Below are 19,884 nucleotides of genomic sequence, written 5' to 3'. Positions count from 1 at the left end.
TCAAAGGACAGGTCACATCGTCCGCATGCCCGATACGAGACTCCCAAAACAAGCGCTCTACTCGGAGCTCCGACACGGCAGAAGAGCCCCAGGTGGGCAGAGGAAACGCTTCAAGGACACCCTCAAAGCCTCCTTGAAAAAGTGCAACATCCCCACCGACACCTGGGAATCCCTGGCCCAAGACCGCACAAAGTGGAGGAGAAGCATCCGGGAAGGCGCTGAACACCTCGAGTCCCTTTGCCAGGAGCAAGCAGAAGCCAAGCGCAGGCAGCGCACATCAACCCAAGCACCCCACCCACCCGCCCCTTCAACCACCGTCTGTCCCACCTGTGACAGAGACTGTGGTTTGAATTTCCCAGGGCCGTGGAGGCGGGAATGGAGGCGTGTTGGGTGTTAAAATCGCGAAATCGGGGGGCACGAACCCATCCCGCCCCCAACCCACCTCCATGCCCGTTTCCCAGGAGGCGGGTACCCGACCTGTGCTGGGACCCGCCTCCCCGAGGCGGGAAGGGGATTAGTTCCAATTAACTGCCTGTTAACAGGTAGTTTTTAGCCTAATCCCTATTTTTATCCCTGAAGTGTGGGATTCCCGATGGCTTCAAACCATGCCAAGTTAGCGAGGCCGACCGTCGGGCTGAAGGACTTGGAGGGTTCGAGATGTCCGGTGTTCAGGGGAGTGATGGGTGCATGAGTGCAGAGGTAATTGTGTTTGGTGTGTGTGAAGTGTTTAAATAAGTTTTAATTACCTTTACTTACTAATGCAGGCTTCCTTCCTTCAGGTCTCGCGAGTCCCTCATCTCACCGGCACAGAAAGCAGAATGGCCGCGAGCTGTCAAAATCTGCAGCCTCTGCTTTCTGTTCTGGAAAGATCTCTAAATCAGCCCGAGAGGAAGGAATTAACTTCGATTACAGATTGTTAGTGTTTAGTTGTCAAACGCTGATATTTCATCTGTCAAAAGCTCTTGACAGATGAAATGTCAATCTGTAACGTCACCTGTTGCCGGGTGGCCCTTAATTGGCCTGCTGAGCCCACTGGGCGGGCTCAACAAGGTCAATCAAGGGAAAATCGAGTGGGTTGGCCACAACTCGATGGAGGCGGGAGTGATGTGATCGAATGGTGGAGCAGGCTCAAGGGGGCCGAATGGTCGACTCCTGCTCCTATTCCTTATGAGAGGAGAGGCATGTACCCCAAAAGTGGGAGTCCCGCCTCCTACTCGCCTCCATTGATAAAATCCAGCCCTGTAGGTCCCGCACTGGTCTCATCAGTCACCTGAGAACTCATTTTTAATGTGGAAGCAAGTCATCCTTGGCTCCGAGGGACTGCCTAAGAACAAGATCTCATTGAAACTTATAAAATTCTGACAGGACTGGACAGACTAGATGCAGGAAGGATGTTCCCGATGGCCGGGGAGTCCAGAACCAGGGGTCACAGTCTAAGGATAAGGGGTAAGCCATTTAGGACAGAAATGAGGAGGAATTTCTTCACCCAGAGAGTGGTGAACCTGTGGCATTCTCTACCACAGAAGGCAGTAGAGGCCAATTCATTAAATATATTCAAGAAGGAGTTAGATATATTTCTTAAGGCTAAAGGGATCAAGGGATATGGGGAGAAAGCAGGGACCGGGTACTGAAATTGGATGATCAGCCATGATCGCACTGAATAGCGGAGCAGGCTCGAGGGGCCGAATGGCCTACTCCTATCTTCTATGTCTATGTTTCTATGTAAGAAGATCTTTACAGCTTGGTCAACAATTTGTTTCCCTGACAGAATGGCGGTACAGTAGCAGGCAATTTTGGGGGTTTATTTTGAGGATTGATCCGGCTGCAGGTCAGCAGTATAACTGCAGCATGCAAGTGCTGTTCTACTGCCCGACACAGGTGGGAGCCAAGAGCAAGTCTGACTGCACACAAAGGTTCTCAAAAGGTACAACTTTGGTAATGGCCACAATTTAAAATGGAAATAAATATTCCTGATCCGGCCTAGAGGAAATATAAAACCTCATTTAAATACTCAACCTATCTCTGCAGAGGGAGGGGCAGGCTGGTGATGCAATACAGAAGATGGAAACACATCACAATCTGATTGCAACTGCACAAGTGACCCAACTAACATGCCCGCTAAGCTGCGCAGCAGTCTGGAGGTCCCGTGCAGGCACACCGGCTTTTCAATGGAAATAAAAGCACATGCGCGAAAATTTGAATGGGCCGTGCAGCCAGTTAAAGGGACCATGCACCAAAAAAAAAATTAGAGGGAACATTGGACCTAACCATCCTGATCTAGAAGTGTGTAAAGCTGCTGTGCCAATGTGGATAACCCTGCCACCAATGCATCCTCCTTTAAATAATGTTAAAAGTGTACAACTATATACCAATATGTAGCAACCAGTGTACCATTTTATATTAAAAATGTACCCACACTTAACATGCAACAAGTGCATGTTGTCCATTAGAACAGGACTCCAAGGTTAAATTTTTTTTAATGCAATTTGAATTCAAAGAAGAAAAATACATGTAATGGGGTGGAGAGAGTGATCGCATGTGAAACATACAAGATTCTGAGGGGGATTGACAGGGTAGATGTTGAGAAGCTGTTTCCCCCTGGCTGGAGAGTCTCGAACCAGGGGTCACAGTCTCAGAATAAGGGGTCGGCCATTTAGGACTGAGATGAGGAGGACTTTCTTCACTCAGAGGGTTGTGAACCTTTGGAATTCTCTACCCCAGAGGGCTGTGGAGGCTCAGTCGTTGAGTATATTCAGACAGATTCGATAGATCTTTGGACTCTAATGGAATCAAGGGATATGATAGGGCGGGAAGGTGGAGTTGAGGTCAAAGATCAGCCGTGATCTTACTGAATGGCGGAGCAGGCCCGAGGGGCCGACTCCTGCTCCTATTCCTTATGAGAGGAGAGGCATGTACTAACTACTTTAGTGAGGCGCTCATTAAATATAGAAGATTCAACAAAAAAAATTACCTGGTAAGTATTGTAATAGCAAATGATGCTCTTGTTCTTTGAGAGTCCCAGCTTGCTTCCTTGATCTGTTGCTAGGGCGAAGGTCGAGAGGAATCCGGGCCGCAGTGCATGTTCTGGTGCATTATCATTAGCGACTGAAGGGAAACAACCCATGGGAACAATTAGTTTTTACTGCTCCACAGGCACAAATGGAGCCGGTTAACACATTAAGAAAACACTCCATCAAAACAGAAAACCTCATCGCTATTCACGTACCAGCAACGGTATTCTGACTGGGGGCGGGGAAAATTGTAAGATGTTTCAAAGCTCTGAAAACAGAACTCAGATCATAATTATTGTTTTAGTGCCGTCTCACAAAGTGTGGAGATCTCGGCTGACAATCGCCAAATCATGGGTTCAAGTATGGTTCGTCAGTCACTCCAACTGCCCTGCTTCAGTTAGTTTAAGTTTCCTACATTACAACAGTGACTACACTCCAAAAAAAAATACTTCATTGGCTGTAAAGCGCTTTGAGACGTCCGGTGGTCGTGAAAGGCGCTACATAAATGCAAGTTTTTCCTTTCTTAAGTTGGGTCAGGTCTCCTTCACTCAGTAAACGGAGTGTTATATGAATAATGCTTTTTAGCTCACGAGGAAAAGTTAGAAGAGCATCTCCGGTAAAAAGAAAAGAAAGATTTGCAATTCTCCAGCGCCGTTCACCACCTCAGGATGTCCCAAAGCGCTTTACAGCCAATGGAGTACTTTTGAGGTGTGGTCACTGTTGTAATGTAGGAAACACGTTACAGCAAGCTCCAACAAACAGCAATGTGATAATGACCAGATAATCTCTTTTAGTGATATCGATTGCAGGATAAATATTGGCCCAGGACACCGGGGCGAACTCCCTGCTCTTCATGGAAACAGTGCCGTGGGATCTTATACGTCCACCTGAAAGGGCAGACGGGGCCTCACTTTAATGTCTCACCCGAAAGACGGCACCTCTGACAGTGCAGCGCTCCCTCAGTACTGCACTGGAATATCAGCCTAGATTCTTGTGCTCAAGTCTCTGGAGTGGGACTTGAACCCAAACCTCCTGACTCAGAGGTGAGAGTGCTGCCCACTGAGCCACAGCTGACACTGTAAATCAATCCAGCAAGTCAACCAATAACCTGCTCACAGATGCCCAGTTTGGGTTCTGCCAGGACCACTCGGCTCCAGACCTCATTACAGCCTTGGTCCAAACATGGACAAAAGAGATGAATTCCAGAGGTGAGGTGAGAGTGACTGCCCTTGACATCTAGGCAGCATTTGACCGAGTGTGGCATCAAGGAGCCCTAGTAAAACTGATGTCAATGGAAATTGGGGGGGAAAATGCTCCACTGGCTGGAGTCATACCTAGCACAAAGATGGTTGTGGTGGGTGAAGGTCAATCATCTCAGCCGCAGGATATCACTGCAGGTGTTCCTCAGGGCAGTGTCCTAGGCCCAACCATCTTCAGCTGCTTCATCAATGACCTTCCCTCCAACATAAGGTCAGAAATGGGGATGTTCGCTGATGGCTGCAGTGTTCAGTGCCATTCGCAACTCCTCAGATAATGAAGCAGTCCATACCTGCATGCAGCAAGACCTGGACAACGTTCAGGCTTGGGCTGATAAGTGGCAGGTACAATTCGCACAAAACAAGTGCCAGGCAATGACTATCTCCAACAACAAGAGTCTAACCACCGCCCCTTGACATTCAACGGCATTACCATCGCTGAATCCCCCACCATCAATATCCTGGGGTTCACCATTCACCAGAAAATTAAGTGGACCAGCCACATAAATACTGTGGCAACAAGAGTAGGTCAGAGGCTGGGTATTCTGCGGCGAGTGTCTCACCTCCTGACTCCCCAAAGCCTTTCCACCATCTTCAAGGCACAAGTCAGGAGTGTGATGGAATACTCTCCACTTGCCTGGATGAGTGCAGCTCCAACAACACTCAAGAAGCTCGACACCATCCAAGACAAACAGCCTGCTTGATTCGCACCCCATCCACCACTTTAAACATTCACTCCCTCCACCACCGGCGCACCGTGACTGCAATGTGTACTATCTACAAGATGCACTGCAGCTACTTGCCATGGCTTCTTTGGCAGCACCTCCCAAACCCGTGGCCTCTATCAACTAAAGGACAAGGGCAGCAGGCGCATGGGAACACCACCACCTCCAAGTCACACACCATCCTGATTTGGAAATATATCGGCCGTTCCTTCATCGTCGCTGGGTCAAAATCCTGGAACTCCCTCCCTAACAGCACTGTGGGAGCACCTTCACCACACGGACTGCAGTGGTTCAAGGCGGCGGCTCACCACCACCTTCTCAAGGACAACTGGGGATGGGCAATAAATGCTGGCCTTGCCAGCAACGCCCACATCCCATGAACAAATATATTTTAAAAAATCAGTGTCCGGGGTATCTTGCTAATAGAGATCATGGACCAAAAATTAATAAATCAAAAGCTAGGAAGGCATTTTTTTAAATAAAAGTCCAATCCACCGAACAAGAGCACAGTAGTGTCAGTTTGGATAGGTAGGTAGCACTCTCTTGTTTCCCTGCCCCCCAGTCCGAGCTTATGGATTCAAGCTCCATTGTGGATCTGAGCACATAATCTAGGCTGACACTTCAGTACAGCACTGGCAAGAGGTGCTGTCTTTTCAAATGAGACGTTAAACAGCCTGCCATTCTCAGATGGACGTTGAACATCCCACTGCATTATTGGGGGAGGAGCAGGGAGTTCTTCCCACCTCCTGGCCAACATTTCTCCCTCAACCAGCACCGCCAAAAACAAAATGATCCAGTTGCTGTTTATAGGATCTCTCATTTGCCTTTACAACAGTGACTACTTCAAAAGTAATTCATTGGGTGTAAAGCGCGGCAGACATGAAAGGCGCTATATAAATGCATAAATGTGCTTTGTACCCCCTGCCAATGTTGAATTTCACCCTACTGGGTTTGGGCAGACTATTTCAGTGTTGTAACTAATTTTATATAATCAGGATGAGGTAAAGTATATTAATTTTCAACCTGTACTATCTAGTTTGAAGTTTATTTGGACATTGCAGTAGTCCTTCTAAATAGATGAGGAGCCAATCCAAATTAAGAATAAGGACCATAAGTTATAAGATCACAGTAAAAGGGCAGGTTGAACAAGCAGCTATAAATTACCTTTAATTACAGGCACTCCATCTCTGTCAGATACTACAATGGCATGAAGGCCCTCGACACTGTAAAACAATGGCGCAAATTTATTTGCAGTGTACTGATCAGGCATCTCTATATTTTTGTATTAGAATTAGAACAATTTTTGAAATTATTGCACAATAGGATTTTATTCATTGAAAAATTGTAATGAAAGACACACAGAAATAATGAGAAGCCAAAGCTTGTAATGTTGTCGAGTGTGAACAAATAACAATTGTTGGGCTGAATTTTGCAGTGGGTAATAACGGTGAACTAACAGCGAAGGTGGCTCACACGTGAATAATGGTCATTTACACAACACCCAGCAAAGAGTCAATGCCTCCGTGAGGGAAGGGGAGAGAATGAGCCACAATAGTGACCTCCCACATACATTGCAAACCTACCCTCCCTCAATCCAAAGCATGGCACTAATTCTACTCTTCCCAACGGTGAAAAGTTAGGTGAGTGCAGTTAGGGAGTGGAGCTGCCCAACCTCCTTAATGACAGTGCGGCTAATTTGGTTACAGAGCAGTTTCACTAGCATTAAGGAGGGAGGGAGGGACTGCTAACGTTCCAACCAGCATTCACCCAACTCATCTCCTTTGATGAGACAGAAAACAAGCAGAGGCAATGCAGCTGTTCAGACAGACAACATACAAGCAGCAGAATGGGAGGGGAAGGGGGGGGGTTGGAAAGAGGGCATTAGGAACGCTAGCAGGAAATTTTTTATTAAAGAATCCATTTTATGTTCAGAACTCCATTTTGTAATTAATAGACAGTTTTGAAACAGGCAATAACTGCAGAGTTTCAACGAATGAGCTCCATGGCTGTATCGATTGTTGCCATACAAGATAGCCTTGGCTAGTTCTAATCTTCTAATAGATATGTCTATCCATTTGGTGAGTATATCTTTACCTTTCTGTACTTTGTTATGAGACCTACTCCCTAAAATGCCGAGTTGATGTAAGCTAGCTGTAAAACCAAGGTAGGTCATCGAGGAGGTGATGTAGTGGCCTTTTAGCCGAGCTTAAAAAGTAAGATAGGGAAGAGCTGGCGGGCTAATCACCCTGCAACCGAACTCAGCACCTGTAATGCGAGGTGTCCCATAGCCTTCGCATTGTCGTGTGTGTGTCTGCTGTCTCCGAGTATTATTTCCTACAATAAAATCTGTAAAACCAAGACTCGGCGTTTAGAATAATAATTACTGGCGTAGAGACAACCGCTCCAAGCTGGTTTCTCAAACAGTATTAGTGAACAGTCGGCACTTGTAGATGGAACGCAAGTTCTTGTGTATTACAGATTGAGGCAGGGGATGGTGAGGAAATCGCTACCTCAAGGTCTTAAAAAAGCCGGGGAACTGCTTTGAGTCTACTGCTGAAACCGGCCGATCTACACTCCCCACATTACAGGTTTTAAATTTGTAGTATTTTGATTATAAAATGGCCACAAAAGATGAGAAAGCGACTTTAGTAGTCCAAGAGGAAACAAGTTTAGAAGATAAAGAAGTGCAAAGAAAGATAGCAATTAAGAAATATAAAGGCCTAATTAATGAATTAATAGTACGGGGATTATTAATGTGCGGTTATGGTAGTAACTAAGGTATTAACCAATCAGAAATTAACCGAAGAAAAGTTAGAAATGGAAACGCAGATCAGAGAGACGGGAAGATTGATTTATACTCTTACCTAGGCAACTGTTTGTAAAGGTATCTCTTCAAGTCCTGCATAAAAGAAAGTCTCTTTTACATTTTTATTACATTATTATAACATGTAAGTACATTGCAAACTTTCAATTTGAAACAAGAATTGAGGCTCAAACCTCTCACGGCTCCAGTGAGTTACAAGAGCCGCCATGGATTTATTTTGAAGAATTGTTTAAAAACTTGTTCACCTGCAGCCAACATACAAAATTAATTTAAGCTGTGGTTTTCAATTGGTCAAATTATTTAATTCACACCAATCATGCATGAAATACTCCACAGGAACATTCTGTATACACTAAAATAATACACCCTACCCCATCTAGGGGTCTGAGTTTAAAGGAAAGTCTGTATAAAAACGGGGCGGGGGGGGGGAGGAGATCATCAAGACACAGAACACCAAAAAAGGACTCTTTCTCTACATACAGGAAACTCTCAATTTACTGGCACCTAAATAACCGGAAATCTTTGTTAACCGGCAAAATTCAGGAGTAGGTTCAGGTAAGTTTTACTTCATATTAGTGGCAGTTCCTGGATCTGTGGCTGTGTAACTGGGGTTCGTGCACTTGTTGCTAAGCAACAGGGACGCTTGGTCTGTGGCTGGAGTTCCTGCACCTGTTGCTAAGCAACAGGGAAGCCTGGATTTGTTGCTGTGTACGGAGCTCTCGTACCTTTTAACTATACCTCTCTGTAATCCGGACTTTTTGATAAACCAGCACCACGCCGGTCCCGTCGGTGCCGGATGATAAAGAGTTTCCTGTAGTTTGTTGGCTGCCCGAAAGATGAGATTGGACAGATTGCCAACTTTGATATTGCGCCTCTTGTCCATCATACGTTGAGAGATGGAGACCATTATATTCAGGAATGGGGACAAAAATCGGGGTCTAATCATTTGAGAACACTACCTCCTATTAGTGAGTCAGAGCTGCTGCAACTATTCAGCTCTCCATTGCAGCTTTTAATGGCCATCTCACCACATTGGGTGTGGTGGTAATACTGGAGGAAGTTAGATCTAGAGTGGGACCAAGCCATGAAGGGATTTGTACACAAGGATAAGAATTTAAAATCTGAGGCACTGGGGGACCAAGAGGCAGCGTAGGTTAATGGGGGCAAGGCTGGTGGGAAAGGAGTGCTTAGTGCAGGATAGGACACGGGCAGCAGGATAGGACACGGGCAGCAGGATAGGACACGGGCAGCAGGATAGGACACGGGCAGCAGGATTGGACACGGGCAGCAGGATAGGACACGGGCAGCAGGATAGGACACGGGCAGCAGGATAGGACACGGGCAGCAGGATAGGACACGGGCAGCAGGATAGGACACGGGCAGCAAGATTCTGGAGGAGCTGATGTGTTTATGGATGGTGGAAGGGATGCAGTCCAGCAGAGTGCGAGAGTAATTGAGTCTGATGATGATAAAGGCATGTCAAGGTTTCAGCAGCAGGTAGGCTGAGGTAAGGGTGGAGGTGGGCAATGTTAGAGGTAGACAGTCTTTATGATGACTCTATGACCATGATCAAACCCACATCTCAGGATTGTACAGGAGTCCAAGGGAGCAAACAGTCTGGTTCAAAGTGAGGCAGGGGCCAGGGAGGGGGGATGGAGTTAGCAGTGAGGGGATGGAGTAAGCGATGGGAGTCAAAGACAATGGTTTCAGTCTTCCCAATGTTTAGCCGGATGAAATTAAGGCACATCCAAGATGGGATGCCAGACACGCAGTCTAACAGCACAGAGGCACCGGGGGGGAGTCGAGAGGCAGTGAGGGGGAATGAGTCACGGCCACAGTGAACCGTTAGGTGTGCAGTCAATATAAATCGAACCTTGCGCCACGGATATCAGGTCTAGGAGGTTGCAAGAACCACTGCAGAACACGATGTTAGAACTAAGCTTAGAAGTCAGACACAACAATGGAAGCTTCCTCCGCCCTGAATTTTGCTTTCTGAAGAATTCGAAAAGGAGAGTAAATGAACTGACCATGTCAGTGGGGTCCACAGATGTTGTACACAACATCACAGATGTTAGATGAAGTTCTGTTTGCATCTAGATTGGCTGCGCGGCTTACAGCAGTGGGGACACATCCGCTGCACCACTCAGCTTGGTTCAAATGTACAGTAACTGCACATCTGATAATTGTTGGCACCTTTATTTATGTCATAGTGCTTTGAAAAAGCAGATTTTTTCCATACGCTCTTTAAACTTCCTACAACATAGGCAACCTAGCAAATTAGCTTTTCACATTTCCTCTTAGTAATTAGGAAAATATTACTTACATCTGCCATTTTCCTTTTAAATTTCACACGAGGCAAACCCAATTCTGAAACACAATGAGGTAAAGTGCTTCATTTAAATGCATGACTTTATTCTTATGTACTTACTAGAATAAAGGCAAAATTACAGTATTATTCATTTTCACATTCAAACTGAGCCACAACATAGCTTCAGGGAGAATGGAGGAGTTTAAGATTTTAGAAATCAATGGCTTTTGTGCGACTTTGTATTCAGCAAGACAAGAAGAGTCAGTTCTAAGCAATGGAGTATTTTGTGTATCCAGTGGGTCGAAGCTTCCTCTATTCTGCCCAGCAACATGGTTCAGCTGCAATCTCATTTCCCTTTCAACTCCCTCCATGGCCTCCTCCAATGCTCCGAGATCTTGGCGCTCCTCTAATTCTGGCCTCTTGCCCATGCCCGATTTCCATCGCTCCACCACTGGCGGCCGTGCCTTCAGCTCTGGAATTCCCTCCTGAAACCTCTCCGCCTCTTTACCTCTCTCTCCCGCTTTTAAGACGCTGCTTAAAACCGACCTCTTTGGCCAAGGTCTCATGTGGCTCGGTGTCAAATTTTGTTTGCTAATCGCTCCTGTGAAGCGCCTTGGGACGTTTTACTACGTTAAAGGCGCTGTATAAATGCAAGTTGTTGTTGTTATTGCACCACTGAGACATTTTTCCATTTCTACCAGCTACTGGGCAAAATTGATATACAGGAAACTTTGTGCTATCCGGCACCGACGGGACCGAGCTGTTGCCGTTAGATCAAAACTGCCGGACATGTTGAAACATACGGAGATTTTCAGCTCCATGTGAATCAACAAACCCTGTTGCTTAGCAACAGCTTCAAAACAGTCGGCTGCAGCTTAAATGCGTCGCTAGCTGAAGCTGTTGCTTAGCTACAGACCTTGCAGAGCCTGACTGGGGAAAAAAAAGCAACGAGAAGTAAAAATACTTATAGGAAACGGCTCCTGAATTTTGCCGGTAGAGCTTTCCGGACTTTTAACCTCCGGATAAACCAAAGTTTCCTGTAATAGGGATAGTAGCACAGTGGTTATGTTACTGGTCCAGTAATCCAGAGGCCTGGACTAATGATCCAGAGACACGAGTTCAAATCCCACCACGGCAGCTGGGGGAATTTAAATTCTGTTAATTAAATAAATCTGGAATAAAAAGCTAGTGTCAGTAACCATGAAACTATCGGATTGTCTTAAAAACCCATCTGGTTCACTTAATGTCCTTTAGTGAAGGAAATCTGCTGACTCCAGACCCACAGCACTGTGGTTGACTCTTAACTACCCTCCGAAATGGCCGAGCGAGACACTCAGTTGTACCAAACCGCTACAAAAAATAATAAAACCGGACCGACCACCCAGCATCGACCTCGGCACCGGCTTCAGACACGACAACACCTAACCCAGTCAACCCTGCAAAGTGCTGGGGACTGGTGCCAAAATTGGGAGAGCTGTCCCACAGACTAGTCGAGCACCAGCCTGACACAGTCATATTCACAGAATCATATCTTTCAACCAATGTCCCAGACACCTCCATCACCATCCCTGGGTGTGTCCTGTCCCACCGGCAGGACAGACCCACCAGAGGTGGTGGCACAGTGGTATACACGCGAGAAGGAGTGGCCCTGGGAGTCCTCAACATTGACTCCAGACCCCATGAGGTCTCCTGGCTTCAGGCCAAGCACGGACAAGGAAACCGCCTGCTGATTACCACCTACCGCCCTCCCTCAGCTGATGTATCAGTACTCCGCCATGTTGCACTCAGAGTAGCAAGGGCACAGAATGTACTCTGGGTGGGGGATTTCAATGTCCATCACCAAGAGTGGCTCGGAAGCACCACTACTGACCAAGCTGACCGGAGCGTTATCAAACACAATTTGATACTGAAGGACACAGCTGCCAGACTAAGATTACGGCAGGTAGTGAGAGAACCAACACGAGGGGAAACCTATTTGACCTCGTCCTTACCAATCTACTTGTCATAGATGCATCTATCCATGACAGTATTGGTAGCAGTGACCACCACACTGTCCTTGTGGAGACAAAATACCGTCTTCACACTTAGGACACCCTCCATCATGTTGGGTGGCACTACCATCGTGCTAAATGGAATAGATTCAGGACAGATCTAGCAGCTCAAAACTGGGCATCCATGAGGCGCTGTGGGCCATCAGTAGCAGCACAATTGTATTCCACCACAATCTGTAACCTCATGGCCTGGCATATCCCTCACTCTACCATTACTATCAAGCCAGGGGACTAACCCTGGTTCAATGAGGAGTGCAGAAGAGCATGCCAGGAGCAGCACCAGACGTACCTAAAAATGAGGTGCCAACTTTGGGAAGCTGCAACACAGGACTACATGCATGCTAAACAGCAGAAGCAGCATGCTATAGACAGGGCTAAGTGATCCCACAATCAACGGATCAGATCAAAGCTCTGCAGTCCTGCCACATCCAGTCATGAGTGGTAGTGGACAATTAAACAACTAACGGGAGGAAGAGGCTCCATGAATATCCCCATCCCTCAATGATGGCAGAGCCCAGCACGCGAGTGCAAAAGACAAGACTGAAGTGTTTACAACCAGCTTCAGCCAGAAGTGCCGAGTGGATGAACCATATCGGCCTACTCCTGAGGTCCCCACCATCACAGAAGCCAGTCTTCAGCCAATTCGATTTACTCCAAGTGATATCAAGAAAAGGCTGAGTGCACTGGATACAGCAAAGGCTATGGGCCCCGACAACACCCCGGCTATCGCGCTGAAGACTTGTGCTCCAGAACTAGCCGCGCCTCTAGCCAAGCTGTTCCAGTACAGCTACAACACTGGCATCTATCCGACAATGTGGAAAACTGCCCAGGTATGTCCTGTCCACAAAATGCAGGACAAACCAATCTGGCCAATTACCGCCCCATCAGTCTACTCTCAATCATCAGCAAAGTGATGGAAGGTGTCGTCGAGTGTTATCAAGCAGCACTTACTCGCCAATAACCTGCTCACTGATGCTCAGTTTGGGTTCCGGCAGGACCACTCGGTTCCAGACCTCATTACAGCCTTGGTCCAAACATGGAGCTGAATTCCAGAGGTGAGGCGAGACTGACTGCCTTTGACATCAAGGCAAAATTTGACCAAGTATAGCATCAAAGAGCCCTAGTAAAATTGAAGTCAATGAGATCGGGGGGGGAAAACTCTCCATGGCTGGAGTCATACCTAGCACAAAGGAAGATGGTTGTAGTTGTTGGAGGTCAATCATTTCAGCCCCAGGACATCACTGCAGGAGTTCCTCAGGGCAGTGTCCTAGGCCCAACCATCTTCAGCTGCTTCATCAATGACCTTCCCTCCATCAGAAGTGGGGATGTTCGCTGATGACTGCACAGTGTTCAGTTCCATTCGCAACTCCTCGGATAATGAAGCAGTCCATGCCTGCGTGCAGCAAGACCTGGATGACATTCAGGCTTGGGCTGATAAGTGGCAGGTAACATTCGCACCACACAAGTGCCAGGCAATGACTATCTCCAAGAAGCAAGAGTCTAACCACCACTCCTTGACATTCAACGGCATTACCATCACCGAATCCCCCACCAGCAACATCCTTGGGGGGTTCACAATTCACCAGAAACTTAACTGGACCAGCCACATAAATACTGTGGCAACAGGTCAGAGGCTGGGTATTCTGTGGCGAGTGTCTCACCTCCTGACTCCCCAAAGCCTTTCCACCATCTACAAGGCACAGTCAGGAGTGTGATGGAATACTCTCCACTTGCCTGGATGAGTGCAGCTCCAACACTCAAGAAACTCGACACCATCCAGGACAAAGCAGCCCGCTTGATTGGCACCCCATCCACCACCTTAAACATTCACTCCCTCCACCACCGGTCTACCCTGGCTGCAGTGTGTACCATCTACAAGATGCACTGCAGCAACTCGCCAAGGCTTCTTCGGCAGCACCTCCCAAACCCGTGACCTCTTCCACCTAGAAGGACAAGGGCAGCAGGCGCATGGGAACACCACCACCTCCAAGTTACACACCACCCTGACTTGGAAATATATCGCCGATCCTTCATCGTCGCTGGGTCAAAATCCTGGAACTCCCTCCCTCACAGCACTGTGGGAGCATCTTCACCACACGGACTGCAGCGGTTCAAGAAGGCGGCTCATCACCACCATCTTCTCGAGGGTAATTAGGGATGGGCGATAAATGCTGGCCTTACCAGCGACGCCCACATCCCAGGAACAAATATAAAAAAAATATGCTGTGGCTGTGCGGCCATGGTGGCTAGGAACTGGGTTGAGATTGTCTAAACTCATGTCGCTTAAGACTCTTGCAACCAGAGGGGGCTTTCACCCCATCAGTGTGGGCTGGATACAAACTCAGGTTCTAAAAGTGCTAGGCTAGCCTAACACAAGCCTGACTGTTTCAAACAGGTACCATACCGTAAAATTTCACAAATGCATATGTGAAACTGAAATATTAGGGTCATTCATTAAGAAAATTAATTTTTGATCCTAAATGTAGTGTATGTACCCATCTACCTTTAAGGGAACTATTGAATGTAACCGTTCACCTTTAAGGGAACTACTTTAGGTGTGGCACTATTTGTTTGGCTTCTGTATACTGTAATACCGATAGTGACCACACCAGTATATAAGTGTTGTAGCAGGATTTCTGGGGCAGATTCGCCCGGACCTTCGAATAGTAAAGACCTGTTTGTTGTTATTTCTGAAGTCTGTGTATTTATTAACTGCACAACCCACAGACTTTACACTAAAAATGGACGATTTCTGGAGAAATGGAGAACCAAATATTACTCCATGCAGTTAATATTCTGCTGCAGGTTGAGCGTCCAAAATCCGGAGTTCCGGAATCCAGGACGATTGGTGGCAGGGTCATCCGGAATCCGTAAAATGTTCTGGAATCCGGACACCCTGTCAAACCGCAACCTGGGCCCAGGCACTTCCGGACTCGGAACGCGTTTCTGATGTCTGAAGTCCGGAAACGCCCGAGCCCAGATTGCGATATTTCCGGACTTCGGACATCAGAAACACGTTTCGAATTCCGGAAAAACACGAAAACCGGCTCAGCCTCGGTCCTGAGGTCGCCGAATTCGGGACACTCAACCTGTATAAGGGACCAACCCCACCATCACCCACAGCATTAAAAAATTTGGCCAGCTCTTCATGTACAGTTTTAAACATTCCAAAATAGAAAGCATGTTGCTCACCCAGGATGTTCCAGAATATAGACGACAAAGCCTTCGAATGGTCAAATACAGGCTTCACATACTGAAACAACAGTAACTCCCAAATTCTCAGCTCTATGCAAACGAATCTCTCTTTCTCCCTTCACCAGCGCAGAAATTCATGGACCTCAACAAATGCATTTCTAAACTCCCCTGCTCTTCTTCAAAAATAGTGTCACCCAAGGGGGCAGACGGAGCCTCGGTTTAACATCTCATCCGAAAGACAGCACCTCCGACAGTGCAGCACTCCCTCAGCACCGCGCTGGGAGTGTCAGTTTAGATTTTTGTGCTCGAGTCTCTGGAGTGGGACTTGAACCCACAACCTTCTGACTCAGAGGCAGGCGTGCTGCCCACTGAGCCACAGCTGATACTTCTCACATCTGTAACTTTCATAGAAAACAAAGCTCGTTTTGTAAACAAATAAAAGCTGTCCTAATTTAACATGCATCACAAATAAAGCAAACCCAAAAATTAACAAGGGTTGCAATGGGTTCCACTCCGATTGATTGTAAATATCGCTCTTAAAGTCTCCCAACATCTTTTCCCCAAAAAAACAGCAACGACTGATACATTTATATAGCAGCTTTAAACATCCCAAGGCACTTCACAGCAGTGTTACCAGACAAAAAATTGTCACCGAGCCACATAAGGAGATATTAGGGAAGGTGATCAAAAGCTTGGTCAAAGAGGTAGGTTTTAACATAGAAAAATAGGAGGAGTCGGCCATTCGAGCCTGCTCCGCCATTCAACATGATCATAGCTGATCCTCTATCTCAATACCATATTCCCGCTCTCTCCCCATACCCCTTGATGCCTTTTGTGTCTAGAAATCTATCTATCTCCTTCTTAAATATATTCAGTGACTTGGCCTCCACAGCCTCCTGTGGTAGAGAATTCCACAGGTTCACCACCCTCTGAGTGAAGAAATTTCTCCTCATCTCAGTCCTAAATGTCCCACCCCATATCCTGAGACTGTGACCCCTCGTTCTAGACCCCCCAGCCAGGGGAAACATCCTCCCTGCATCCAGTCTGTCTAGCCCTGTCAGCTCATTCTTCTAAACTCTAGTGAATACAGGCCTAGTCGACCCAATCTCTCCTTATACGACAGTCCTGCCATCCCAGGAATCAGTCTGCGTCTTAAAGGAGAGAAGAGAGGTAGAGAGGGGGAGACCCATGGCAATCAGGGGTGCGCAAGATGCCAGAATTGGAGGAGTGTTGAGATCTCAGATGGTTGCAGGGATGGAGGAGATAAGAGAGATTGGGAGGGGGGCAGGAACAAGGAAAAAAATATTCAAATTAACATTTAAATTCAGCAATTAACTGTAGTGAACAATCATAGAACGATACAGCACAGGAGGCCATTCGGCCCATCGTGCCTGTGCCGGCTCTTTGAACAAGCTCTCCAATTAGTCCCACTCCCCCTGCTCTTTCCCCACAGCCCTGCAAATGTTTCCCCTTCAAGTATTTATCCGACTCCCTTTTGAAAGTTACTATTGAATCTGCTTCCACCGCCCTTTCAGGCAGCGCATTCCAGATCACAACAACTCACTACGTAAAATTTTTTTTTTTCATGTCGCCTCTGGTGCTTTTATCAATTACCTTGAATGTGTGTCCTCTGGTTACCGACCCTCCTGCCACTGGAAACACTTGCTCCTTATTTACTCTTCATGATTTTGAACACCTCCATTAAATCTCCCCTTAACCGTCTCTGCTCTAAGGAGAACGACCCCAGCTTCTCCAGTCTCTCCACATAACCAAACTCCCACATCCCTGGTACCATTCTAGTAAATCTCCTCTGCACCCTTTCCGAGGCCTTCACATCCTTCCTAAGGTGTGGTGCCCAGAACTGGACACAATACTCCACCTGGGGCATGACCAGTGTTTTATCAAGGTTTAGTGGAACTTCCTTGCTTTTATACACTATGCCTCTATTTAGAAAGCCCAGGATCCCATATTCCTTTTGAAACCACCTTCTCAACTTGTCCTGCCACCTTCAAAGATTTGTGTACATACACCCCGATCTCTCTGCTCTTGCACCTTTAAAATTGTACTCTTTAAAATTGTACCTTTAGTTTATATTGCCTCTCTTATTCTTCCTACCAGAATGAATCACATCACTCTTCTCTGTGTTAACTTTCATCTGCCATGTCTCTGTGCATATCATCAGTCTATGTCTTTCTGAAATCTGTTACTATCCTCCTCACTGCTACATTTACAAGTTTCGGGCCAACTTTGAAATATGCCCTTTATACCCAAGTCCAGCTCATTAATATATATCAAAGTGGCTTACAACAGACAAAAGCGGGAACCTAAAACTAAAACCACGGAGATTGTAGGGGAAGCTCTTACTTCCTATTCCTTTAGGGGAGGGAATACCAGCGTTTCGGGGTCTGAAAATAAGGTCAAGCTGTGAAAGCAATGCATCTGAGAGAAAGGCTGTTCTTACATTACAACAGCGAGTACATGTCAAAAAAACGACTCTGTTGGCTATGATGCGCTTTGGGTCGTCTGGTGGTGGTGAAAGGCGCTGGAGAAATGCAAGGCTTTCTTTCTGGCAAGAGGGTCAATAACTAGAGGTCGTAGATTTAAAATCATTGGCAAAAGATCTGGAGGGGAGACGGAGGATTTTTTTCACTCAGAGAGTTGTCGCGATCGGGAACGCTTGGCCCGAAAAGGCGGTGGAAGCCGATTCCATCAATAATTTTAAAGAGGGAGCCATAGAAACATAGAAGATAGGAGCAGGAGTAGGCCATTCGGCCCCTCAAGCCTGTTCCACCATTCAACGAGATCATGGCTGATCATCCAAACTCAGTACCCTGTCCCTGCTTTCTCCCCATATCCCTTGATCCCTTTAGCCTTAAGAAATATATCCAACTCCTTCTTGAATATATTTAATGAATTGGCCTCAACTGCCTTCTGTGGTAGAGAATTCCACAGGTTCACCACTCTCTGGGTGAAGAAACTCCTCATCTCTGTCCTACATGGCTTACCCCTTATCCTTAGACTGTGACCCCTGGTTCTGGACTCCCCAGCCATCGGGAACATCCTTCCTGCATCTAGTCTGTCCAGTCCTGTTAGAATTTTATACGTTTCAATGAGATCCCCTCTCATTCTTCTAAACTCCAGCGAGTACAAGCCCAATCGACCCAATCTCTCCTCATACGTCATTCCTGCCATCCCAGAACGGGTTCTTGAGGATGAGGTTTACAGGGTTAAGGGTGGGTGGACGGGGGTTGGGCCGAGCCAGCAGGGGCACGGCAGGCCAAACGGCCTCCTCCTGTGCTGCAATGTGGGGAACTGGCAGAACATGCACCGCCGTGACATCACGAGGGGAAGGATGGGCTGACATCACACGTCGCCTGACGTCAGGCACCGTCTCGCGTGACGTCACGGCGGGAACCACGTCACTGGAATCGGGGTCAGCTGACCAGTCCCGTGCAAACAGAACTCGTCCCCCGATGTTGCTGGAATCTTCCAGAACTTTCTGGGGCCGGCTGGAGAACTGAGGCGGTTTTAAAAGACGAGTTTCAAGGTGATGTGGCGAGCGCGGTTTTACCCTGAACACCCGACCCCGCTGTGCGTTTCTCGGCCGGGCTGGAGCCTTGGCGCGGTGGGCCGGGCCTGTGCAGCTGCTGCCCGCGGGCTGAGGGAAGCCCGGGGCGGGGGGAGAGACGCGGTTACCTCAGCACGATCCCCAATCAGTGCTCCTGCCGCTGCCGCCGCTCCAACTCGTCAACCCGCACCGAGCCCGCCAATCAGCGCCCCGGGGCGGGGCCAAGCGCCGGCGTCACATGTTGAGGCGGGGCCAATCTCTGGCGTCACATTTAGGGGCGGGGCCAGTCGCTGGTGTCACGTGTTTAGGGGCGGGGTCCGCTCTGCCGTCATGTGTTTAGGGGCGGGGCCAATCTCTGGCGTCACGTTTAGGCACGGGGCCAATCTCTGGTGTCACATGTTTAGGGGCGGGGCCAGCTCTGCCGTCAGGTGTTTGGGGCGGGGCCAATCTCGCGTCACGTTTAGGGGCGGGGCCAATCTCTGGTGTCACATGTTTAGGGGAGGGGCCAGCACTGGCGTTTCGTGTTATGGGGGAGGGGCCGAGCTCTGGTGCCAGGTGTGTGTGGGGGAGGGGCCGAGCTCTGGTGCCAGGTGTGGGGGGGAGGGGCCGAGCTCTGGTGACAGGTGTGTGGGGGAGGGGCCGAGCTCTGGTGACAGGTGTTGAGGGGGGAGGGGCCGAGCTCTGGTGCCAGGTGTGTGGGGGAGGGGCCGAGCTCTGGTGACAGGTGTTGAGGGGGGAGGGGCCGCGCTCTGGTGTCGTGTGTGTGTGTGTGGGGGAGGGGCCGAGCTCTGGTGTCAGGTGTGTGGGGGAGGGGCCGAGCTCTGGTGACAGGTGTTGAGGGGGGAGGGGCCGAGCTCTGGTGTCAGGTGTGGGGGAGGGGCCGAGCTCTGGTGACAGGTGTGTGTGGGGGAGGGGCCGAGCTCTGGTGCCAGGTGTGTGGGGGAGG

At 48.1% G+C, this 19,884-nt stretch overlaps 1 protein-coding gene across 1 annotated transcript in view; it reads right to left on the bottom strand.

Moving 5' to 3' along the window:
• Positions 1 to 19,174, bottom strand: part of lamtor3 (late endosomal/lysosomal adaptor, MAPK and MTOR activator 3) — a 28,316-nt gene extending 9,142 nt beyond the window's left edge. Inside the window, exons 1-5 of the mRNA XM_086006205.1 lie at positions 19,067 to 19,174; positions 10,140 to 10,183; positions 7,857 to 7,891; positions 6,157 to 6,215; positions 2,972 to 3,105 (exon numbers count right to left, since the gene is read on the bottom strand). Of these exons, the coding sequence (XP_085862331.1) occupies positions 2,972 to 3,105; positions 6,157 to 6,215; positions 7,857 to 7,891; positions 10,140 to 10,148 (237 nt within the window). The 5' untranslated portion in view covers positions 10,149 to 10,183; positions 19,067 to 19,174. The remainder of the gene's footprint in view (positions 1 to 2,971; positions 3,106 to 6,156; positions 6,216 to 7,856; positions 7,892 to 10,139; positions 10,184 to 19,066) is intronic.
• Between the last annotated feature and the right edge of the window lie 710 nt (positions 19,175 to 19,884).

The sequence above is a fragment of the Somniosus microcephalus genome, chromosome 2 (genome assembly GCF_052327205.1).
Source record: "Somniosus microcephalus isolate GS21.2 chromosome 2, FLI_Smic_1.0, whole genome shotgun sequence".
Classification (NCBI taxonomy): Eukaryota; Metazoa; Chordata; class Chondrichthyes; order Squaliformes; family Somniosidae; genus Somniosus; species Somniosus microcephalus.
Note: the sequence above shows the minus strand (reverse complement) of the source record. Positions and strands in the feature narration are given on the sequence as shown.